Genomic DNA, 26048 nt, shown 5'->3' on the forward strand with positions numbered 1-26048 from the left:
TCTTGTCCAAAAGGGGGTCTTAAGATGACCTTCCGGATGAGCCCCTTCTAGGCCTCAGGGAGGCGGTCGGGGTGCACCAGCCCGAGTGGTCTGCAGGACTCGGTCAGAGGCCCAGACGACAGAGCTGAACAATGGAATGAACAGCCAAGCCAAACTTGTTGCCATTCGGTCGATTTTGACGCATAGTGACCCCGAATAGGGTTTCTGAGGCCTAATCTTATGGGAGCAGGTGGCCTCCATTTTTCTCCCATGTAGTGGCCTGGTGGGTTTGAACTGCCAGCCTGGAGGTTAGCAAACCAGCACCTGATCCGCAGTGCCACCCGGCTCTTTGTAAACACTTTGAGACCTATATTAGATCGAACTATGCCAAGATTCTTCCGAGGGCCCTATTAAATGTGCCAGAGTTAATGTACAGATGTGCTTTATACAATTGATATATGTATGGATTGCGATAAGACTTGTATGAGTCCCCAATAAAATATTTTTTAAAAAAGGAAAAACTGTGACCGAGTTAAGAGCCTTGAAGGCTGTAAAGTTCTGCCTGATTCCTGAAGCCTGGAGGGATTCAGCAGGTAGGCGGGTCAGAGAGGGGAGGGGCGCACCCTTGCTGGGGTCATCTAAGACTCCTGTCGCGCAGGCGGGACTGCAGAGAGGGTCTGAGGAGTAAGGATTTGAAACCTACATCTCGGTAATAAGTGCTCACTGACCAAGACTCCTGCCAGAACGTTCCACATGTGACCGTACCTGGGAGTAAACTTCAGGAGTCCCAATGGAGGGAGTTACATCTTTGTAAGATTCCTCCACAGTTGCCCTCTCTCATCGCCCTCTATCCCGCAACCTTACACGTGGGGCCGGGAAGCCTCGAGCTGGGGCAGGATGGGTGCTACCTAATGGATAGTGGACCCGCCTCAGTCGCGCCAGTCTTTTCACGTGTACTGCCCCTTGCTGGGCAGCAGCTGCCTGCTGAGGGCAGGAAGAGCTCACGGAGCTCACGTGTGGCCCATCCTGAGCCTTCTCTAAACAGTCTCGGGCTTTGCCCAGTTGTGTTAAGTTAGTTTTTGACTCCCATTCTTTTTTTTTTTTTTCAAACGTTTTATTAGGGGCTCATACAACTCTTATCACAATCCATACATATACATACATCAATTGTATAAAGCACATCTGTACATTCTTTGCCCAAATCATTTTTTTTTAAAATTTTAACAATTTATTGGGGCTTTGACTCCCATTCTTATAGATGAATGTATATATATATATGAATCATTTGATTGGTTGGGGGCTCTTACAACTCTTATAACAATATATGTAGCCTTCATCATTTCCAAAACATTTTCTCATCCTTTAACATTTCCTTTCCATTTGAGTCCTTGGTTATATATGCATTGCTTCACTCACTCATCATGCTTTGAGCCTTATCACGTTAACATAGAAGTTGACATAAGCTAGAGTTCATTGGTTTTCATGCTTATTCCTCAATGGTCTGAGTGTGTGTCAGTGTATTTATCCATTCCACTGCTCATGGACATGGGTTCCACCTGTTCCAGCTGTGAACTCTCTTGCATGTGCACAAGTCTCTCCAGACCTGGGAGCAGAGCTGCCCAGTGGAAGGGGCGGCAGACATTTAACCATGAGTTAAATATTTAACAGATATTTAACGATAACCCTCACAGCTGTTGTTCCGCTCCCTGCTGACTCTTGCTATAAAGTTTTATTGACAGAAGTCCTGTATCACACAATTCAGTGGGGTTTTTTTCCAGTAAGATTCTAGGCTCTCACCGCTCCCTAGGAAATAACTTCTAGACTCTCCAGGGAGCGTCCACCAGGCCTTCCATTTCCTCCATCACGTTTCTCTCCCACTTCTCGCCTCACTTGTTTCAGCCAATTCAGATCAACTGAGCAGTGATACTTGGATAAAAATGATTTGTAGCCATTTTTTTCCCTAAAGAAGCGATCTCTTGGTTGATTTGTTTCAGTTATTACCCCCTTCAAGCTGAACCCTGAGGCAATACAGACACCCGTGTCCAGTAGGAAACCAGTGTTTGATCTCAAAGCCAGTTTGTCTCGGCCCCTCACCTACGAGCCACACAAAGGTATGTGGGGGTGCTGAGGTGTGCAGCATGCAAAAGATGAGGAAAACAGTGCTGTGCTTAGGGGTGGGGGAGACCCCACCGGCGCCACACAGGCTGTTCCTGATGTCGACAGGCCTGTCCTGCTGCTTCCACCAGAGGGACTGATGGTGCCGAGACTGGGTGTTGGGCAGCCACATGTTAAAAAATTAATTGATTTCTACTTTTCTTCATCCAAAGCTTAACTTTCACCACTATTACCATAAAGAATTATAACAGCCGTACCCAAATCAAGAAACTGGCAAGTGAGCCTGTGCGTGTGACCTTTTTTCCAGTAAATGCAGGCTTTCTTCCCAGCTTGGAAGTTCTCAAGTTAGCCTGTTGTCCCTCGTGGACTTAAATTCAAGTACCAGCACCCAGTATAATATCTCAGTGATTCTGCAAGGAGTCTTACAACAAAAATTCCTACAGGATTCGCTCCGATGTAACAGCGTTTCTTCTTTAAACTGCTAGCTAATGAAACATGAATCTGAGTTGTTTAGAAGAGTCAGCTAACCTGATTTTAAAAAACCTCTCTGCCTCCCACACGCTTCCACTCCTGTCTCCCGAGCTGTGACAGCGGCACAGGCACCATCCACCTTGCTGTTCAGGACTAAAACCTAGGGCTCGTCCTTCCTCCTCCCATTCCTTCAGACTCCACATCCAGTGTTCATCCTTCAACTGCACGAATGAAAGAAATCTTTAATTGAACCACATTTCACCCCTGTTCTGTGACCCTCTGTGGTCCAGGTCACCATTCTCTCTTTCCTGAGCTTCCAGAATAGCCTCGTGTCCCACCCCAGCAATGTAAAAACACATCTGAGCAGTCACTGCCTTGATCAGAATGGCCAAGGATCTCCATCTCTTTTCTCCCAAGTGCATTTCATTGCTTTCCTTCCATACGTTCTACCCACCAGGGCATTGTAACAAACACACCAAGCTCTCCCACCTCTGCAGCTATGAAATTCCTGATCCTTCTGCTCAATACCCTTCCTTCCACACACGCTTGTATAGCTTGTCTCCCTCCGGCTCGGAGGCATCCACTCACCTGGTACCATCAGACATCACGTGTTTTACATTTCTTCACGCACTTGGCACTACCTGGCCTTCTGATGATGTGCCCTCATGCTACCACTGAAGTAGAAGCCCGGGAAGGCAGGGAACTGTGCTCCCTTGATGACCTGCTGTGTCCCCAGCCGCTACAGCAGCACGTGGCGCACGCAATGCTAACGGATGACTGAGCACCGCACACGTCCACTGCTGTTGGAACAGCTGCGCGAGGGCTTCCACGGCGCTGCTTACTCTCTACGTGCTGGGCTTCGTTTCCCTCCAGTCCACAGCAAAGAAAGTAGCACTGACTCAAGTCAGTGTCAGGGTCAAGTGACCTGATAAAAGTGCGTCATTACAAACAGCAAGCACTAGTCCATGAAGACGTCATGAACGGCATTAACGTGTTAAAATACCCAGAACTTTGGTCCCAGGTCATCAAACCACCAATGACTCCTACTTTGATCCCATTTCAAATGTAGTAACATTAACAGTAATGGTGCACTATACCAGTAGCAATACTTTAATGTTAAACATGCTGTATTTGCAATCTCAGGATAAAGTACTTGGTTGTGATGGCTTTACTGTGTGGACGGTGTAGTATTAAACCTTCTGTGACGTAAGGATTTGAAAAAGAACACCATAGTGTGTATAAAATGTCATTTCTATCTGCAGAATGTCTATACATGTTGCTGCGGGTCACCACAGCTGAAAATACACAGTTGGAGCATGAACACAGACTCTTCTTACATCTCTCCATCTTGATCCCAAACTAGGAAAGCTGAAGCCATGGGGACAATCGAAAGAAAATACTTCTCTGAATGAACCTGTGAGCAGAGTGAGCTTCTATAAGAAAACTTATAAACAACCTCATCTCCAGACCAGGTGAACATACAATGATCTCTTTGTCTAATTCTTTTCGTTTTGAAAGGCTATACAAGAGACTTTAAAGAAATTTGTGGAAAAAATGAGATTATTTGCAAGGACCTACATAGCTAAAAGCGGACCCCGTGAGGAACAATCTCAGTAATAGTGGTGATTAACAAGAGATTCAAAGTGGAATCAAGGGATCTGCTAAAGTACCCAGGTACACCCCCACGGAGAGGTCAGTGGGTTAGGAGTGGGGCCCTAAATCTCATTTCCAAAGCTTCCTGGGGATTTCAGAGCATTGCTTATGCATGACCTAGCTGCAAGAGGAAAAACTCACTTAATTTCTCTCTCCAACACCCATGTTCAAGTGCCCAGGGTACCTTGGTACCTCTGGTTCCTACTCCAATCCCCCACCCCTGGGAACTGAAAAAGTGGACCCCAGGTGTGCCAGTCGAACTGTGCACCTTGCTGTTCTCAGTGGCTTTCCCCCAAACTCCTCCGGTGGACTTGAGGATCGGGTGTTGCCAAGGCTGCCGAGAGCAGTGCATCTGAGTCAGTGGTGGCATCGGGGAGGCCCGTTACGGACGGTTGTCCGAGAGGCGTGGTGCGTATGCAGCGCTCCTGCTGCTCGTTTTCCAGACACTCACTGGGTCTTTCCATTTGGTTCACCTTCATTTTACAGATCCACTTCGCTGGCCATGACTGGACAGGAAGAATCAAAGCCCTTTCCTACACGAGGGAAGGTCCCGGGGTGGCTCAGAGGCCTCAGCCAGCATGGAAACCAAGTTAAAGCCATAGCTAGTTTGGGGTTGCAGCTGGTGAGGTCAACTCCACATTACCTGCCAGAACCTTCCTAACATGGGATCGCTTGTCATTTGACTTGCATATTGTCATCAAATACAATTGCATTTATTATTAATCGAGCAGTATCTGGGTGTTTAGGGGTTTTGTGTGTGTGTGTGTGTTTGTTTTGGGGCTTTTCTGAGGTGTCCCGGGCTGAGGATGGACTTAAGTCTCCTGTAGGAAAACAAAGCATAGTCACTTTTGAGTCAGTAGACCCTGATTCTAGTTCTAGAACGTTCTCTAAAATACTGGGATTTTTGAGGTTGACCTTTGAGAATTCCAGTTTGAAACCAACAGAAGTCCGGGTGGGGGGGGTGGGGGGCATTAACTCGGCAGAATGCTCTGGTTCCAGCGCCATGCTTGGATTTAAAGTACTCGAATGACCACAAAAAGGACACTACCCATTTGTAGCCCTTTACTGCAGGTTGGCTTCCAGGAGGCCCGGGCCGAGCACACGAGTCTGCTCTACACAGGAGTGCTGCTGGCACTCTCAGCCCGACAGTCGTGTGCAGAAGTCCCCGTGGTGCTGCTCCAGAGCCTAACTGTGTGACCTTCCCTTGTAGGGACGAACAGCGGAAGAAACACGAGCAAGAGCGACGGGAGAAAAAAGCAAAGGTTTTGGGAGCTCGAAGAGGCCTCGCTGTAGTGGCAGTGTAATAATTTCTTAACACTCCGTAAATATTCTGTTACTCTGACCTTCCCACCTCCCACCCCCCGTTCTGTAAATAGTTTTATGCTGTCATCTTCATTTTCCTTCATCAAAAGACCTTTTAACTCTTAACTGTTTTTTTATGTAGTGTCTGTGACCTCTTCTTCTATTGAATCTCAGGGGGAAAAGTATCCCCATGGAGCTGAAGATACTAGGTTGAGAATAGGGAGAAGCTGGGAAAGGCAGGACATGTCTTCAAGGCCTAGTATAGAAAATCCACTAATCTTAATAAAATACGGGCCATTGGCTTTGGTTATTTCATCGATATTCTATCTTTGTATCAATGTTTTGTTTATACTTATAAACAGCTTTGTTAGGATCATTTCATGTCACTTCCACCTGTCATTATATTCTTAAAAACAAAACTTTACTTCATTCTAGCCTTGCTTACTAACAATAAAAGATAGTCATCTGGAAACGGAATGATCTCATCTTAAATGATGGCTGTGTCCTGTTGAGCTAGCACCTTAAGGGGTAATTGGAAAGGATTAGATTTGCTGAGGATCATAACCATCTTTGTTGTACGTTAGTGGAGCTGTAGAATTTTGTATTGCCCAAGATTTTCATAAATAAATGTTGTTCTCATTCTGGTGAGTCATTTCTGTATAAGCGCCAACCAGCTAGAGGACCAAGAGTTTACCTTTACCCTTCATGCACCCTTCCTGGGCCATCCCTCCCAGTCCATAAAGAGTGAGCTTCGGGGGTCCCACCACACTGTCAAATGTCTTGATGTTTACTGTACTTATTGATACTCAGTGATAGATTTGGATTTCCCTAGCAAGCGAAGAGGTCAGTCCAATCAGTAACCTGAGTAATGGTCAAACACACTCTGATGAACAGCCATCGGAGGCATCAACTCTGCGTGAGTACTTGCATTCTCTAAGGCACAGGTCAGAGCCTGCTTCCGTGCAGTTTCCCTTCTCAGCCCTCTTCGCAACCAGCTGGAGCCTGGCCTTAGAGCATAGATACCAACCGCTGGTTAGATGACACTGAAGGACACTTTGATTTCACCTCTCACCCGGAGGCTATTATCCTTAGTTTAATAACACAAAACTGCCACGTGATCTTTATCTAAAAAGTCGTGGGTTAAGAGCTGGAGAATTTTCATAGGCAAATTCTTCTGTATGTGCTGGGTCAGTAAACACTCCAATAAAGTCTATTTCCAGGAAGAATGGGCCATCCACTTTGTCAGCCAGGGTGAGTCCTATAGATGAGATCTAAATATAAAAATAAATACGTTTATTAAACGCTCATATATTCAAGAAAAATATAGAGCAAAATCATAAAAAGGCTAGTCAAACAGAACAGGTGGAACCCCGATCTTATAGCCTTTTGTTCTTCATGCTAGAAATAAACTCCCCCGTGTGGCTCAGTTTCAGCTAATCAAAAGCCAGGCATTTATGGGGAACAAAAGCATGAGAGATGCCCTCCTTCGAATCATCAGCCATTGGAGGTCACAAGGGCAGCGTTTAGTCAAGGACAAAGTTCAGCAGGGTTAGGACAGGAGGAGGAACGGGAGAGGGGTGACATGATGTGATATTGTAGGGACGGCAATCACGAGAAAAAAAGGTGTATGGCCTGGGAACTCGGAATTAAACCCAGCCATCGATGAACACTTTATTTTCAACAAAGGCTCAAAATTAATTCATTCAGTGGGGCTGAAAGTCTCCAATAAATGCTATTAGCAAGATTGGATACCTGCTGAAAAGTCAGATCGAGCCCACACTTCACACCATATCCCAAAAGTAAATGGATCAAAGACTTTAACGTAATCTAAAACCATAAAATTCCTGGAGGAAAACTATGGGGCTTCATCTTTTGTAAAGTATAGGAGTAAGAAACATACAAATGCAAGACAAACTAGATCAATCGGACCGCATTAAAATAAAAAATGTACATACCCCAAAGACTATTAAAAGTAAACAGGGAACTGACTATAATGTTCGACGTATTGACAACACAAATGTGGATGAAGGGAGACAGCGGACGGTGTAAATTATGAAAATATCAGGGATCCATGAGGGTGAGGGTGGTTTGGGGGAAGGGAGAAAGACGAGCTGATACCAAGGGCTCAAGCAAATGTTTTGGAAACTGATGGCAACATGTACAAACGTGCTTGACACAAATGGATGTATGGATTGTTAAAAGAGCTGTAAGAACCCCCAATAAAATGATTAATAAAAATGAAAAGTAAGACATCTACAGACTGTTCAGAAGATCATGGGAAATGACTTATCTAATAAGGGACAAGTTGGGCTGCGATCCACAAGGCCTGCAATTCAAATCCCCCAGATGCGCTCCACAGAAGAAAGAAAGATGGGTGTTCAATTCCCATACAGTTACAGTGTCAGAAACCCACAGGGAAGTTCTACCCTGTCTTATAGGGCTGCCATGAGTCAGAATTGACTAAATGGCAGTGAAAATCTAAAAGTCCTAGAAAACTACAACAGGATGGACTTCCGGCAAGATGGCGACGAGTAACACACACCAGAGGGACTCCACAGAATTCAGCCCAGGAGAGTTACTTAGAGGGAAATTCAACGCTGCTGGAAGGCAGGAGGAGCATCATAAAGATATTGTAGGCACAGACCTACGGGGTTTTGAGGGGCTGGGGGCTTTTGACTTATCTCAGTGGAGGCTGGCTGGGGCTTAACCTTGGCCCCTCCAATGATACTGCTGGAGCCAGGGCCATTTGGAGCCTGTAGGGTGGCTTGGTCTCAACACAGCCACAGTTTGCCACCACCCGCCTCAGGGCAAGGACTGGACCCTTGCATCTCCTCTCTGTCCCGTCTAGGTCTTGGAGGGCTGCCCAAGGGCCTTTTCTCAACACAGCCACAGCTTGGCTTAGAGCAGTGACTAAAACCTTGCAGCTCCACTGGCAGGGATCTCAACTGAGCTACATTGTTGCTTTGTTTCCATCTCTTTATTATAAATTCCCCCGCCCACCATAGGCTCATCAGGCTTGCTTTTTAACTTTTTTTCTCCTCTTTGTCTCTTTCTTGGTCTCACACTCTACCACTAACCTCCAGACCACTCCCCTTAGCCTAGGGCATTTACGCCTGTGCCACACCAGCTAGGTGAGCTCCACCCTGTGTAGCTAGCCAAGACTGGGTAAGGCTCTGCCAACCTCCACCGGGGGATACTCTGCTCAACATCTTATTGGGGAATTCCTGCCTGTGTGCCTAGGGGAATAAAGGCAGCTCAGCCAACACTCCTCAATGCTCCTAGCTGCTGCAGGAATCTCTGCCCAACCTCCACAACACCAAAGCAGGTAACCCACCAGCCTTCTGGGTCACTCCCCAGAGAGGGAAGCCACAGGAGGATAAAGTGGTAGGTTAATTCCATAGTGAAATAAGCTATAGGCAGTTCAAAGAAGCACTCCTACAAGTCTCCAAGAGAGAGCCAATGCTTTTCGACTCCCAAGAAAATAGCACCGGGCTCCTCTAAAACAACACAAAACAAATAGCCATCAGCCCAAATGACCTCAATGGAAAAAAAAACAAAAAACGGGAGAAACAAAAGGCCAGAACATAATGACATGCATAGAAGAAGCAGACATTGAGCTGCCACAGAAAGAAATTTTCAGAATGATACTTGGAGCCATACAGGATATGAGGGAAACAATACCGAAAAAGGATGAAATGATAGAAGAGGTAAAAGCCACAAACCAAAGGGAAATACAGGAGCTTAGGGAGGAGATAACAAAAACTAGTAGCAGACTCACGGACCTTGAGAAGCTACTGGAGGAATCAGAGAACCGCATCAGTGACTTGGAGGACAGCCAAGTAGACTTTAACAAATGCAAACAAAAATCTAATAAGATCATCAGAGAAGCTGAAGAAAACCTAAGAGCTATATGTCTGATGGATGCTATGAAGCGGAACAACATTAGAATTATTGGCTTACCGGAGGAAGACACAACAAATCTGCAACAATAGTGAGAGAATTCTTAGAGGAAATCCTCCTCAGCTTAGTGAAAGAAAACCAGGCAACCATTCAGGAGGATGAAAGAACCCCAGCAAGAGTGGATCCCAAGAAGAAGTCACCAAAGCACATAATAGACTATCCAACTTTGAGGAAAAGGAGAAAATCATGAGAGCAGCTAGGGAAAAACAATCACATATAAAGGTTCCCAAATAAGAATATGCTCAGACCTATCAGCAGAAACTATGAAGAAGAGGAGAGAGTGGAGTAACATATTCCAAAAATTGAAAGAAAACAATGCAAACTCAAGAATACTCTACCCAGCCAAATTATTGAACAAGATAGATGGAGAGGTAAGAGTCTTCCCAGACAAGGAAAATTTCAAAGAATACATTAGAAGAAACCCAGCCCTACAAAAGCTCCTTGCTGACCCAGTATGGGCAGAAGAACAACACTCACCAAGCATAAATAAGAGACCACCACATAGAACAACCTCACCCACAAGGCACAAAAGAGAAAACAGACCTTGAGATAGCATTGACTTAAACATAAAAAGACTTTAAAGGCTGCTGAGGTAAGCTTTTAAAAAAAAAAAGGCATAAGGGGCACAGGGAGAAAGCTACGGTATACAAACATTCCTGGGGTGAGGACCAGGTAACATGGCAGGGACAAGACCAAATACAGGGATACACATGGTAGACAACTAAAAAGGAGGCAGGGAAAGGAAAAAAATAATTAAAAAGAAAAGGGTAGCAGGGGTAAAAGGCACTAATCCACCCAAGGGGAGGGTATTGTTTGTGTCTCCATAGGGAAAGAGGGACCAGACTTCAACCCGGTGCTCCCAGATGTGAATGCAACATGCCGGTGTGAAGTAGGAAACCAGTGGAGAGGTCTGGGGGGCTGACCCCAACACCAACTACTAAGTGGACACCTGCCCCTTCCCTCAGAAGAATTTATTTCAAAGGACGGCACTGAATCTACAGTTACGGAAGAGGGACATATCTGATTGGAGCACACGGGAGCAGATGAAAGGGGAGGAGGAGACTGTGGAGCACATTATGGCCCACCAGGCCAGGAGGTCAATGTTCCCAATTAGAGCAGCCAGTCGACAGAGAGGACCACATGGCCGGCCCCATGATAAGACATGTCATCCCTCGCTGACCCATAGCCCTACAGGGGACAACACTGGAGACACTGTGTGGGAATTACATCCAATCAGACCCCAACACACCGAGGCAAAACATTAAGGGGGTGCAACAGAACAGCAAGGGAATGGAGCAGCAAGGTGCCCAGGGAATGCTGAAGGTGGACTTTGGGGCCAGGGTATGGTGCCCCAGCAGACTGGACTGCAAAGCACTCCTAAAGGACAACAAACAATCCTTGAACTAACTACAAGCTTTTCTTTCTTAAAGTATTTTGTTTTGGTCATTGGTTTGTTTTGTTTCATTGTATATTGTTACTTGGTTGTGCTCTGTCTTGTTTTTGTGCATGTTATTATCTCCGCAGGTCTGTCTAAATAACATAGACTGGATGAACAATCTGGAGGAGAAAACAACGGGACCGAAAGTTCTGAGGGGACATGGGAGAGGGGGACGTGGGGGGAAAGGTAGTGGTGTTAATAAACCCAGAGACAAGGGAACAAGCGATCCAAATTGATGGTGAGGGTGTGGGAGGCCTGGTTGGGCATGATCAAGGGTAATGTAATAAGAGGAATTGCTGAAACCCAGGTGGGGACTGAGCATGATAGTAGGACAGGAGGGAAGTCAAAGGAAATAGAGGAAAGAGCAGAGAGGCTAAGGGAATTTATAGAGGTCTAAATAAAGGCATGTACATATGCAAATATATTAATACATAAAGATGGGGAAATAGATCTATGTGCATAAATTTATAGGGCTAGTATTAAGGCAGAAGGACATTGGGCCTCCACTCAAGTACTCCCTCAATGCAAGAATACTTTCTTCTATTAAATTGACATTCTGTGATGCTCACTTTCCGACACAACCATTGAAGACAAAGAGGGTGAACAACCAAATGTGGTGAAGAAAGCTGATGGTGCCCAGCTATCAAAAAGATTAAGCGTCTGGGGTCTTAAAGGCTTGAAAGTAACCAAGCAGCCATCTAGCTCAGAAGCAATAAAGCCCACATGGAAGAAGCACACCAGCCTGTGTGACCATGAGGTGCTGAAGGGATCAGTGATCAGGCATCAATGAACAAAAAAATCATATCATTGTGTGCTCACCTCCCTTATACAACCGCTGAAGATAAATGGGTGCATAAGAAAATGTGGCAAAGAAAGCGGATGGTGCCTGGCTAGCAAAAGATGTAGCGTCTGTGGTCTTAAAGGCTTGAAGGTAAACAAGCGGCCATCTAGCTCAGAAGCAACAAAGCCCACATGGAAGAAGCACACCAGCCTGTGCGATCATGAGGTGTCGAAGGGATCAGAACAAAGAATCTTACCATAGTGAATGAGCGGGGGAGTGTGAAGACCCAAAGCACATTTGTAGGCCACAGGACATTCCCTTACAGAAGGGCCTTGGGGAAGAGGTGCGATATAGCAACGATGAAAAATACAACTTTCCTCTAATTCCTAAATGCTTCCTGCTCCCTCCCCCCCACTGTCATAATCTGAATCCTACCTTGCAAGTCTCACTAGACCAGAGGAGGTACACTGGTACAGATGGGAACTGGAAACACAGGGAAGCCAGGGCGGATGATTCCCTCAGGTGTGAGTGGCGATACTGGGAGGGGATAGGAAGGGTGGGTTGGAAAGGGGGAACCTGTTTCAAGGATCTATATGTGTGGCCTCCTCCCTGGGGGACATACAACAGAAAAGTGGGTAAAGGGAGATGTGGGACAGAGCAAGATATGACAAAATAATTTATAAATTATCAAGGGTTCATGAGGGAGGGGAAAAAATTAGGACCTGATGCCAGGGACTTGGGTGGAGAGCAAATGTTTTGAGAATGATGAGGGCAACGAATGTACAAATGTGCTTTACACAATTGATGTATGTATGGATTGTGATAGGAGAGTTGTATGAGCCTCTAATAAAATGATTTAAAAAAAACTACAACAGGTTAACAAAAAGAAAACTCAATCACAAAATAGGCAAAGGACATGAATAGAACTTTCACCAAAGATAACAGCCAACAATTATATGAAAACTTGTTCCCAATCATTAGCCATTAAACCAAAACCAAACTCGCTACCATTGAGTCAATTACAAATCAACAAGCTTATGAGAAGCCAATCAGAACTCAGACACCATTGTACCCTGGCCAACATGACACACGAGAGAAAAGGAGATCACAAATGGGAGGATGTAGGGAGATTGAAACCCTTATCCATGGTTGGTGGGGCTGTAAAACGGAACAACTACTATTGAAAATAGTATGGCACTCAGACTAACAGGTGAACCACCCTGTGACCCAGCAGCCCCAGACCTTGATAGAGATGTCACACTAAACCAGACCAGTGCTGCTGAGTCCATTCCAACCCAGACCAACCACATAGAGCAGGCATGGGAGACATGTGGCTCGCAGATGACAGACGCCTGCAAAGTCGTCAATGCCAACTAAACTCACACGCCTCACCAAAGAGAAGCAGTTCCAGCCATCATATCAGACAAATTAACTGCTTGACCAGCATAGCCCGCATATGACATCATAAATATCCCCTTGATAGGTAAAAGGTTCCCCGCACCTGCTATCTATCTCTCTCTCTCTCTCTCTCTCTCTCTCTCTCTCTCTCTCTCTCTCTCTCTCGCTCTCGCTCTCGCTCTCGCTCTCGCTCTCGCTCTCGCTCTCTCTATCTATTTATCTATCTATCTATCTAGATATATACATAGGTTTCCTGAGACGAAGTCTTCACTGGAGCAGAAAGCCTAGCCTTTCTCCTGAGAAACAGCTGGTGGATGTGAACTGCCCTTGCAGCAGCAGCCCACCCACCTAACCCACAGCACCACTGAGGTTCCCTGGTCTATGACCTTGAGACCCCAAAATGACCCCAACAGACCATGTGCTCACCATGTTCATTGCTGCAGTACTCACAACAGCAAACACATGGAAACAGCAAAAAGATCAATGGATGAATGGATAAGCAATTTATGGTACATTTATAAAATGGAATACGTTACAGCTATGAAAAACCATGCAGTTTGTGAAACAGTATAACCTGGAGGACATACTGCTAAGTAAATAAGTAAATCAAGCATATGAGGACAAATACTGTCTACTTCTTTTTTATAAAAAGACAAGAATAGATCAAATAGAGAACAACGTTACTTGGTGCATACTAGAGGCGGGGAGAGGGGAAAGAAGAGAAGAATTTGGGAAGCCCAGGAAAAAGTGGGAAGAGTTCTGTTTCCCTGAGGGAATTCCACCCGCACCCAACAAAATGTGCATCAATGGTTAAATGTGAAACTAAAGTGCCCTGAAATTTTCACCCAAAATACAAAATGTTAAACAGGACTGAAGTCGCCCTTGTAGGAGTTGCTTTTCATTAAAGTTCACACAGTTCCTGAGTGAAAAGTACAAGAAAATACTACCTTATCAGGCAGCAGCTGGAACTGGGCATCTCGGATTCTCCCTTGATTAGAGAGGAAAAACTTGGAGAAAGGAATCTGAAAGAAGAAAGCACTTACTTCACAGGTGAAACATAAGCAACGGAAGCATTTGTATGGCATTAGGTCGACAAAAGGATAGTGCTTTAAATGCTGTCATTTAGTATATGCAGTTATAACATGTGGCTAGCCATTTGAATCAAAAGTACAAATGTGAAATAATAAAATAATAAATGCGAGAGAAAAACAGGAAAGCCTTTGCAGCCACAAGGCCCAAAGGGAGAGAAAACTTCCTGGCAGCAAAAGATAAAAGATAAACTAACATAGGGGGAAAATTTATATCATTTATGAACAAGACACTGATAGAGCTCACATATTGCTGACAAAAGTCGGACCCAATAGAAAATGGGCACATGCCAAAAAATGGGAATAAAAGTTACTAAGGATTAAAATATGCTCTATGCCCACCTAATTAAGGAAATGCCATGTAAAATAATTGCAATTCCATTTTTTACCTATCCTCTTGGCCATCCCTGCGAGCGCCAGGTCCCAAACCAGCTTTACTGTGCAGCATGCAAACAAGGGAGGCTTTGATGTGTAGTGACTGCAAACCTTCTGGAGCAGAAGGGGCCCCAATTCTGTCTCCACTCCCTGAGGGAGCTTTTCTTTTCCTCTGGGTATCGCTGCTGCCGTCACAACTGCTGCCCCTTCTTTAGAAAACAAGGTGTCTTGCATCCCGAGAAATCACTAAGTATTGATGAATGCAAGATGTGACGGGCTATTTCGTTTCAGGCACCTTTCTACTAAGCTAGGGACGTGACTTAGGTCGAGTTGCCTGGAAGAGGCAACCAAAGAAAAATCTACTTTGGCGCCGAGCAGAGGTAGACCAGGGATGCAGCATCAAATGTATGTTCCAGTTAATGAACTGATATGAATAATAACAAAAGACGCACTGCAACTGATGTTTCTCAACCATATCATTAATAAGTAGAGATAAAAATATGAATAAAAGGCTAGTCGTGTGAGTTTTTCCTCTAAGGCCTTTTCCTCCTCCTGCTCTTCCCCACAACTTCCAAGAAGAATGAGTAGCGAAAACTACAATGTTACCATGACCTTGGAAGACCTTTTTCATGAACAGTAAAGAGGTGCCAGTACCTTGACCTCCTGCCAATAGGGCCCTCCGCGGGTGAACATGAAGTAACTGTACATCTGACTGTGCTTCTGGATTAGATCTGTGTCCTCCCTGAGATTCACCATCCAAGGCCGACCGTCCCCACGCACTCGCAGGTACAGTGTGTTGAACTGAGACCAATCGTAGGATTTCTTCCTCTCAAATGGGCCCTGAGGAGTACGGGAAGGAAAGGTCATTTGACTCCATTCACCGTCAGTAGCCCTGGTGGCGCAGTGGGTCGCCCACAGGGTCAGCAGTGTGAAACCACCAGCCGCTCTGAAAGAATAGGATCCTTTTGTGAAACTCCTAAAACCCACGGCGGCAGGCTTGCTGTGAGTCGGCATCAGCTTAATGGCAGCGAGGGAGAGAGAAACATGGCCTTGTCGAGTCAGCGTCCCCAAAGGAATGCCTTACTCGGATGGGTCCTACAAATGGCTTCTGAGTGGCTCATTTTATCACACACATACACACACACACTCTCACACACACACCCATACCAATACACGAGAAACTATAAAAAATAGAGCTCGTTATGAACTTGCTATTGAATAACAACTCACTCACTGCCATCGAGACAATGCCAATCAACCACCCTCTAGGACAGGGGTTGGTGTCCAAACTGTAACTCTTTACCGGAGTAAAAAGCCCCGTCTTTCTCCTTTGGAGCAGCTGATGGTATCGAACTACAGACCTTGCAGTTAACAGCCCGATGTATAACCACTACTACCGTGAATTGCTTACACACATCATTCCACTTAATCCTACCAGTACGCGTAGGGGACGGGCACTACCACTGATGAAGAAACCGCCCTCAGATCCCAGAGCTGTTGAACTCCCAGATCCATGTTCTGAACTGTCTCTCTCTTCAGGAGTGGAATTCGCATGAGTTTCTAAGCTGTTTATCTATAGGCCTCTCAGAAGCAAGCTTCCAGATGATTAGTGTTCGTGTATGAAGGAGTATTTACAAGCTGTGGAACTTTGGACAAAAGCTACTTGTTCAGGAGTTCACTTTCCTCAGCTGCAAAACTGGGCTCATCGCACCACACACGATCATGGTGGGGAATAAATAAAACCATGTGTTTTGTGCCTGGCTTAAGGTTCAGTTGGTACACTTAATCAATCGATAATGAAATTAATCTTTTCATTATTACGAAGGTGTGTCTGCCAGTCTATGGATTCTCAAGGACCTGAACACACTGCCTAGTAGGCGGTATCTGGTACCTCTGTAGGGGCACACACTCGGCTTCTTTCGTTACTATGTGCAGAGGGAAAGGCTTATCGGTCTGGACACTGGCCTTTCTCCTTACGTACAATATGCAAGCAGCAGCCCGGGGCTGTGGTAAGGCCCGGCGGAGGAGCCAGGCATGGGGACAGTCCACAAGCTAACCACACCAAGCCAACTCTGGCCATTATAGGGGCTGTGGCCTCCGTCATAGGGAGGAAAGTCTCCCCAGGTCACCTCTTTAATGCCTAGCTTCTCACACCTAAGAAGGTTCTGCCCTGGTCCAAAGGGATGCTCAGAAACAAGCTAACTCTGCTCAAGACCATGTCCTCCTCTGATTTCGTTTTACTGCTATGCCTGATCCCAGTACACATACACGTGCCAGGCGCTCTCACGTATGTAAACAAAAGCCACTAGCTAGAATTCATACTGGCATGAAAGGCACCCTGCTCATGAGGGAACGGTGGCTGCCAAGCCTTACCTACCCTGGGAACCCTGGAGATCATCGCACAGTACCCACTGCGGCCGCTGTCCCCGTCCAGAGGGGCCTCGGAGCTCAGATTTCCATACAGCAGCGCACTCTGGTTATTCTTGCCCATTTTCAGGAAGACTTCACTTCTGCCTCCAATCGTCTTATCAGATGTCACTACCCACTTATCCAAATCTTCTTTTCCACGAAACTGCCAGACCACCTTAGCTTGTTCCAGCATGACTTCATGCAGAGGACGGCCTTCGGGGCCTATCCAATGATTCACAAATTCATCCTTCAGACGCCTGAAGTGGTCCTTGATTTCATCTTGAATTGCTTTATCAAAACTCACTTCGGGCTTCTCGTCAGGAGAAGGTATGTCCAAAGCAGCTTCTCTCTGGTGAGGACTTCGCAAAGCCCTTTCCGACTGCCCCTGACGATCAAGGGCTTGGTTGGGAGCAGCCGCTGGTTTCTGAAGACTACTGGAACAGTAGCCTGCAAAGCGAGGATCCAGGAATAGGCATGAGACGGCACTTGGCATCTGGCATTTTCTAAGACCGTAAATGCCAGTCAGCAGCTTGGGAACCAAAGCCATGGTGAAGCATCAACTGACAGTGCAGTGTCCCTGCAACAGAGCAGACATGGAGAGAGTCACTCGGGGAGCAACGACTGAGCCACAATTTCAGCGTCAACTCAGATCAGATATTGTGCAATTCTCCAAGTTCTTTTCCAAACCTATAAACATTTACACAGTGCCTAGTATGAGCAAAGCCTTGCATAGGCTGCACTGTGAATGGTACCACAAGGAATAACAACGCACTGTGGGGAGAGGTCAGATGGTTACAGACATCCTCCCCGAGCGCAGGCCTCACTCCCTGCTACTGGGGACAATAAACTATTCCTCCTTGAGGCCTGCCACCAAGCATTCTCACCCTACCAATAATGATCTCTATCAACTGAGTCAGGGAACAGGCCAAACTGACTCGGTGACATCCAAAGTTAAGTTATCTGCCCATCTTATCACATGTATTGCATGTATGTCCCTAGACCACCCCCTCTCATTACGGTATGACCTACGGCACAACCCCTCCCTGTGATGTATGTCCTCACCTGTGATTAGGGGGCTTGCACGTCCCCGGAGAATATAAAATGCCTGGGCTAACATTAAAGACGAGACTCTCTCCCTCAAGTGGAGCTGAGGTGAGCATGCTACCATGAATTGTGCCTGACTCCATTTATTTCAATACTTTACTTCTATCTCTCATGCTCTCTATAACCTTACTATGATCTTTACTTATTATCGCTGTACAATTGCGCCTACCGGACCTGTAATGATGTCTTAAGGGCTGGCTTCCCCTGACAACACACCCCGTCTGCATGCACCGATCCCAAAATGCGCAGGAGCCCGACAGGCATGTTGGGTGAGCATTGGATGCGAGTCTAGAGAGTAACGGCTCACAGCCAGAGGTTACTGTAAGCCTGACTGTGGTGGGCCGAACCACGGTATAACATGATACTTGGTCAGTTGACCCTCCCTCTTGACCCAACCTGAATTTGCTCTAGGCTGAAGTATTCCTCACCTGTTCCAAAACAGAAATGTCTTCTCTGGACTCTTCTCTGTTACACTTTATTTGTATCTTTATATTACTATTACTTTCTTCTAGGTTTTCTTATTGTTTCTGTTGGGTTTCCCAGTTTGTGAAGCACAGAATGGATGCAGAGAGACAATAACTGATGCAACAGTGAATTAGGGAAGGGGAGCGGGAAGGGGGAGCAAGAAAGGGGGTGGGGTTTGGAGAGCAAACAATGCATGCAGGAGTGGGTTGGAAGCACTAGAACTGATTGTGACAATGTAGATACAACTTCTTTTTACAAAAAAATCACTTTAGAGACTTCTGGCAAGATGGAGACAGAGTAACACATACCAGAGGGACTCGGTAGAATTCAGCCCAGGAGAGTTGCTTACAGGGAAATTCAACACAGCTGGAATGCAGGAGGAGCATCATAAAGATAAGTAGGCACAGACCCACGGGGTTTTGAGGGGCTGGGAGCTTCTGGCTTACCTCAGTGGAGGCCAGCTGGGGCTTGACCTTGGCCCCACCACTGTCTCTGCCTGAGCAGGACAATTTGGAGCCTGTAGGGTGGCTTGGTCTCAACACAGCCACAGTTTGCCACCACCCGCCTCAGGGCAGGGACTAGACCCTGGTGTCTCCTCTCTGTCCCCCCCTCGGTCTTGGAGAGCTGTGCAGGGGTCTTTTCTCAACACAGCCACAGCTTGCCTCTGCCGCCTTGGAGCAGGGACTAAACCCTTGCAGCTCCACTGGCAGAGATCAGGACTCAGCTACATTGTTGCTTTGTTTACATCTCTTTACTATATCCACCCCCCCCCCCCTGCCCCACACAGGCTCAGCAGGCTTGCTTTTTAACATTTTTTCCCCCTGTCTGTTTCCTGGTCTCTCACACTCTACTGCTAACCTCCAAACCACCCCTCTTAACCTAGGGCATTTACTCCTGCGCTACACCCAGCTAGGTGAACTCCACCCAGTGTAGCTAGGGGGTTGTGTGTGGAAGCCCTGCTGCCCTCTACCAGGGGATACTCTGCTCAACTTCTTACAGGGGAATTCCTGCCTGTGTGCCTGGGGGCAGAAGGCAGCTCAGCCAACACTACTGAATTCTCCAAGCTGCTGCAGGCAACCCTTCTGGGTCACTCCCCTGAGAGGGAAGCCACAGGAGGAGAAAGTGGTAGGTTAATTCCATAGTGAAATTAACTATATGCAGTTCGAAAGAAGCACTCCTACAAGGGTCTTGGGGAGGAGACGAGACAGTCAGGGTGAGACGTAGCAACGATCAAAAATACAACTTTCCTCTAGTTCCTAAATGCTTCCTCCCCCCCCTACCCCCACTGTCATGATCCGAATCCTACCTTGCAAGCCTGACTAGACCAGAGGATGTACACTGGTACAGATGGGAACTGGAAACACAGGGAAGCCAGAGCGGATGATCCCCTCAGGACCTATGGTGTGAGTGGCGATACTGGGAGGGTATAGGACGGGTGGGTTGGAAAAGGGGAACATATTTCAAGGATCTACATGTGACCTCCTCCCTGGGGGACATACAACAGAAAAGTGGGGGAAGGGAGACATGGGACAGAGAAAGATATGACAAAATAATAATTTATAAATTATCAAGGGTTCATGAGAGAGGGGGAAGTGAGGAGGGAGGGCAAAAAATGGGGACCTGATGCCAGGGGCTTGGGTGGAGAGCAAAAGTTTTGAGAATGATGAGGGCAATGAATGTACAAATGTGCTTCACACAATTGATGTCTGTATGGATTGTGATAGTTGTACGAGCCCCCAATAAAATGATTGGGAAAAAAACATTTAAAAAATCATTTTATTGGGGAACTCTTATAACTCTTGTAACAATCCATGCAGTCATTGTGTCAGGCACCTTTGTACATATGCCCCCATCATCCACTTCAAAACATTTTCTTTCTACTTGCGCCCTTGGTATCAGCTCGTTTTTTCCTCCCTCCCCCACCCTCGATACAACTCTTTTCAAAGCAATCTAACCATGGAAGTGTTGGCATGTGAGTACTATGTCAAGAGCACTACTGACGAGAAGACAGAAACCGGACTTGACCAGCAGTTTTCGTGGGAGAAGGAGGAAGAGCTGCTGCTCAGGGTCGTTGAGCTCATGCGATGGAAAAGGACCTCAATAGTAGCCACTCAACATAAGAGTCCGAGCAATGGCACCAGATTACACATGCAGGACTTGTTGGGCTGCAGAACTTTCTGTCTGTCTATTTTTGCCACAATTAGAAAAAAATTACATGAAGAAAAGAAGAAAACGTTCTTGAATTTAACATGACAATAAATGTGCAGCCCTTCTTGATAGGACTGAATTACTGAATTGTATGGCATGTGGCTAACGTGCTAATAAACTGTTAAATAAAAAACCAAAAACTCCCTGGGTGAACGTGAGGCCATCTGCCTCCACCGGGCTCTGCAGCCCCAGGAAGCCCAGAGAGGGGGGCGGTGATTGGTGCTGAAATCTAACTCAGGAGGCTGGGTCAACTTTAAAGCAATTTTTATGCTGCCGTTTTTAAGGAAACAGTAATCCTTAAAATAGATAGTCCACTCACTCACCGTAGGACAAAGGTCCGTGGACTTAATACGTTAGCACTTCAGTTATATACAGAGGGGCGACAGTGGACACTCTAAGCGTGCACGCGGTCAGAAAATGGGCTTGATGCACATTAGGCTGTGCCGACTGTAAAATGTTGGTGATCTCATGTGGCAAAACCTAAGAAGACGGTTTACCCTCAGGTAAAAGGCGCTCTGGGAACACAATGGCTAAGTGTAAGGGCTTGGCTGCTAACGCAAAGGTCTGTGGTTCAAGCCTACCCCGGGGCTCTGTGGGAGAAAGCCCCTGTAGCTGCTTCGGTAAAGAGGGCAGGCAAGAAAGGCGGCCTGACAGGGAAGTTCCCATGTCATGTGGGGTTGCTGAGTCAGGATAGACTCTCACAGCACCCAAGGGCAACAACCCTTGTGTCTTTAAACCCTTGGATCTTTAAAAATAACAAACTAGTTTTCTTGAGCTATAATTACCTCATCATACAATTCAATGGTTCAGTGGTCTTAAGAAGGGTATGCATTCACCACCACAATCAGCTTGGAGCACTGTCTTCCTTCTTGCAGCACTTGGGTGTTCAGCGGGCTTTCTGAGGCCCCCTGTACCTACGTAAGGAGACCTGGCAGTGGAGCAGCGGAGCGGAGGTGGGCTGCTCACCACAGGGTCAGCAGTTGGAAACCACCCACTGCACAGAGGGGAAAGCTGTGACTGTCTACTCCCCTCAAGACTGACAGTCTTGGAAACTCCCGTGGGCAGATGTATCCTGTTCTATAGGGTCGCCATGCGTTGGCATTGACTGGATGGCAGGGGTTCGGTTTGGGTTTGGGACCTACCTCATGGAATTCTTCTAAAGAGTAGATGGAATGATGGCTATCTGTGTCACTAGCTCTAATGAGGGCCCCACGATCCTGCATTTCAAGAGAAGCTGAAGTCCAGGGCAAACGGAGTAATAAGGCTTTGAGGTTAAGTCACTATGTAGGCTCCTCAAAGGCAGGCCCTAAACAATCACCTCAAATTTAATTAAAATCACCTTGACATATATGAAGGACCCCTGGTAGTGCCAGGGGTTGAGCTGCTAATCATTGTGCTGCTAACTACAAGGTTATCAGATCAAATCCACCAGTCGCTCCACAGGAGGTGATGAAGCTGTCTGCCCCAGGAAAGATTTTCAATGGCAGTGAGTTCTGACATATATTATCTCACTTAATTCAGTGTCTCCAAGGAGACACTTACTACCCTTGAGTTGATTCGAACTCACAGTGACCCTATGGACAGTATAGAACTGCCCCTGTGCGTTTCCAAAAACTGTAACTCTTTCCTAAAGCTTCATCTTCCGCCCCCACCCCACCCAACAGCTGGCTGGGGCTTTCAAAGGGATGACCTTGTATAACTCATTCATAACCCCTAGCCAAATGAGCTCTTCTCCAGTGAGACAAGTCAGTCACATTACCTCCTTTCTCTATGAAACAGACACAAAGTGACCAATGTCAGAGTGGGAACTACAATGCTAACCTTCTACCCTGCCACAGGCCAGGACTCCCTCCACACTGCCATGTTGTGAGGTGCCCTTGTTAAGGCCACCCGTGCACAAAGGAGGCATGTGCGCCCGCACCATTCTTTTTTTTTTTTTGAAAAGTCCTCTAATCATAATTTAATTATCATATTCATAAAATATGCATGATAAGCTATAAACAGCAAATAAATATTTTTGGGTTTTTTTCTTTTTTTACATTTTATTAGGGACTCATACAACTCTTATCACAATCCATACATATACATACATCAATGGTATAAAGCACATCCATACATTCCCTGCCCCAATCATTCTCAAGGCATTTGCTCTCCACTTCGCACCATTCTTATGATCAGTTTCAGACTGGACCATTTTAATCCATGCAATTTTCATGAGCTGATTTTCAGAAGTACATCACCAGAACTTCCTTCCTAGTCTGTCTCAGTCTGAAGTACTGTTGAAACCTCCTTAGCAACCTAGCAACACACAAGCTGCCACTGACAGGGATGATGGCTGTGCATGAGGTGTGTAGGCTGGGAATTGACTCTGGTCTCCAGCACAGAAGGTTTTTTGTCCAAATCACCAAAGCCTCTTAACTTCTGTACTTCAAATAAGAGAGTATGTTTAATCTCTAGCAGAAGCACTGAGTGATTGTGGGCAGGAAGTGCTACCAAAACCAGCTTCTTCCTCCCTATCCCGGAAAATACCCCTAGAAAGATAGAAAACATGCAGCCTTTCAACCCCGAAGACCAAGGTGGTGTGTGTGGAGAGCCAGGAGGTGGGGATGGGGTTGTGGGAGGGGGTCAAGCAGTGAACCCATAGATTAGAACATGGTTCTGAGCTACTACAAATAAAAAGGTTTTAAAATCTTAAAATGTCAATAAAATACCAATCCAGCTCTACCACCTGGTTGCCTTAGAGTTCACATCAAAATGCCCTGTGTCCCGCCCCCATCACACATCTCTAAGACAGGTCCTGTGCTCTTTCTAAAATGCCTCTTGCCTCACTCCCCACATCAGGAAGCTCACCAGCCTCTCTCCTAGATCACTGCTTCCAGGTTTGCAGAGGATACTCACCCCCGGACACTGATAACCATCCCAGCATCAGTTTGCTCTTCAAAAAAACCTCACAAACCAAACTCACTGCAATCGAGTCCGTGCTGACTCACAGAGACCCCTGTGAGTTTAACAGACTGTAACTGTTTACAGAAGTAGAAAGCCCAGTCCTTCCCCTGCCTGTCTGCAGTTGAGTGCCCTCAACCCAATTCTAATGAATAAAGACCCTAGGGGACGGATGAGAACTGACCCATGCGGTTTCATAGGCAGCAATCTTTAAGAGTGTACATCACCAGGTCTTTTCTCCCTCCAAGTAGCTAGTGGGTTTGAACCATGGACCCTTTGGTTACCAACTGAGCAATGATCATAACTTAAAATTTTAAAATAAAAAAGCCAAACCCACTATCACTGGTTGACTCCAACTTATAAGGGTTTCCAAGTCTGTAATATTCATGGAAGCAAAGAGCCCTATCTTTCTCCTGCACAGCAGTTGGTCCATCAAAATCACTGACCCTTTGCTTTGCAGCTAGGCACTTAACCATTGCAATAGCAGGCCCCCTCCAACTCTACAGCAGTGGTTCTCCACCTCCCTAATGCCCAAACCCTTTCATACAGCTTCTCATGTTGTGGTGACCCCACCCCCTACAACCATCAAATTATTTTCCTTGCTACTTCGTCACTGTCATTTTGCTACTGTTATAAATAGGGCGACCCCTGTGAAAGGGTCATTCAACCCCCCAAAGGGGTCTTGACCCACAGGTTGAGAACCACAGCTCTACATCAAGAAATGACTAAAATACAAGACTGATCATTGATCTTTTCTGGTTAAAATTCTTCACTGACTCCTCATGATCTTCAGAATAGAGCCGAAACTTCCCCCAGGATCTACAAAGCTCCTTCAGATATGGGAAATAGTTGAATTTCCAATACAAATTGTGCTTACATGAGTTTAAGTCTACATCTATAGGAATTTGGGAAACAAGTGACAAGCCTCCAAAATAAAACATTATATGAGTGGAGTTCAAAAATATTCATAGGAAAAAAATCCAGTCTGTTAATTCTCCCACGGTCTTTTCTTCCCACCCCCATGGACTTTTTGAAGTCCTTCATATAACCATAAAAATGACACCTGTGAACTCTGGTAAATAAGCAGGAATACAAATTCCATATACTTTATATTAGACATTACACGTCCAAAAATGGACACATAAAAAAGATCTGGGGTAGACGAAGGCATAACGTCCTGGGTAGGATGATATAAGATTATGAATAATATTATCCATCCAACTTTCCACACGCGCATTCAGTAGTGTTGTTACTTTTGTAATAATAGTGCTTTCATTATAAATGTTTGTTTCATAGTTTCACTAGTAAACACAAGGTCAACAATATCAACTGGACGATATCGGATCAAGGTCGATAGTGATCTCGCCAACTGCGTAATCCACGCAGGTAAAAGTCAACAGTAATAGTAAAAATTGGCTAATCACGACTAACCCGAGATGCTATTATTAATCCCATGAGAGCCGTGAGGAAACGGAGATATGGCGATTAACTCGCCCTGGGTCGCAGTCTGCAAGTCGTCACCCTCCTGCGGCCGGGCGTTCGGCTCCGGATCCCGGTGGGCGGCCGCCCGGCGCGCACCCCTCACGCGCTCACCTGCCAGAGACGGAACGCGGGGCCCGTCCGCCCCGACGGCCGGCAGGGAAACGTCTTCCGCCCGGTCCTTTGTTGTTCTCGACCGGGCCCGGCACCTTCCCGTCCTGGTCCGTCGCTTTTGAACTTCCGGCACCCAGCGAAGGGGGCAACGCGGAAGTTCCGGCCCCGCGCCCAGAGCCGGGCGGGCAGGCGGCGCATGGAGGCGGCGCGAACTGAGAGGACGTTGGTTTGTTTGTGCTTGTTTGTTTGTTTGCCCATCTGCTCCCCCCAGCGGCCCAGCTTCCACCCCTCCCGATCAGCCCCGTCCCTTATGAAGAAATGGGGCAGAATTCAGAGCATCTTATCGCCTCCGCTTTCTACGCCCGGCTTTCTAGCATTCACCTATCAAACCCATTGCTGTCAAGTCCAAGTTTCATCACAGAGCTACCAGTATGATCCAGATATTGCCAACCCGCTCTTTGCTCCAGGTTCTTGTCTCCCCTCCCTGGACCCCTAAGATTTGTCCATGGCCTCAGAAGACCGCTTCTGCTAGAGCCACCCTCGCAGAATTCTAGGAGATCCAAGTCCCTACTTTGTCTACTCCAACTTCGCCTGCCAGGGCCATTCAAGCCTCGGCGCTTCTATTGCATGGTGTTCACGCCTATGTTTGAAACACTGTCAATATTGTGCTCCAATTATTTATTCACTTCTCTCTGTCACGCTGTAAGCTTCTTGGGTCCATAACTGTGCTGTTTTCTTTCCCAGGCACCAAGCATAGTGCTGACAG

At 46.4% G+C, this 26048-nt stretch overlaps 2 protein-coding genes across 4 annotated transcripts in view; one reads left to right on the forward strand and one right to left on the reverse strand.

The window, feature by feature from the left end:
* Positions 1-6161, forward strand: part of NUSAP1 (nucleolar and spindle associated protein 1) — a 32847-nt gene extending 26686 nt beyond the window's left edge. Inside the window, exons 9-11 of one of the 2 annotated variants that reach the window (XM_075532036.1) lie at positions 1974-2090; positions 3929-4037; positions 5429-6161. In XM_075532036.1, the coding sequence (XP_075388151.1) occupies positions 1974-2090; positions 3929-4037; positions 5429-5522 (320 nt within the window). In that variant the 3' untranslated portion in view covers positions 5523-6161. The remainder of the gene's footprint in view (positions 1-1973; positions 2091-3928; positions 4038-5428) is intronic. The other variant, XM_075532035.1, reaches the window with a different exon arrangement.
* Positions 1488-25411, reverse strand: NDUFAF1 (NADH:ubiquinone oxidoreductase complex assembly factor 1). 2 transcript variants are annotated; one of them, XM_075532038.1, is made up of 5 exons: positions 25283-25411; positions 16938-17546; positions 15215-15400; positions 14045-14119; positions 1488-6791 (listed from the first exon to the last, which is right to left on the reverse strand). In XM_075532038.1, exons 2-5 carry the CDS (start codon positions 17514-17516, stop codon positions 6642-6644), a joined length of 990 nt encoding a protein of 329 aa, XP_075388153.1. In that variant the 5' UTR covers positions 17517-17546; positions 25283-25411; the 3' UTR covers positions 1488-6641. The 2 variants fall into 2 exon arrangements, with proteins under 2 accessions (XP_075388153.1, XP_075388152.1); XM_075532037.1 differs by having other exon boundaries at positions 25121-25379.
* Between the last annotated feature and the right edge of the window lie 637 nt (positions 25412-26048).

Source organism: Tenrec ecaudatus, chromosome 14 (assembly GCF_050624435.1).
Source record: "Tenrec ecaudatus isolate mTenEca1 chromosome 14, mTenEca1.hap1, whole genome shotgun sequence".
Lineage (NCBI taxonomy): Eukaryota > Metazoa > Chordata > Mammalia > Afrosoricida > Tenrecidae > Tenrec > Tenrec ecaudatus.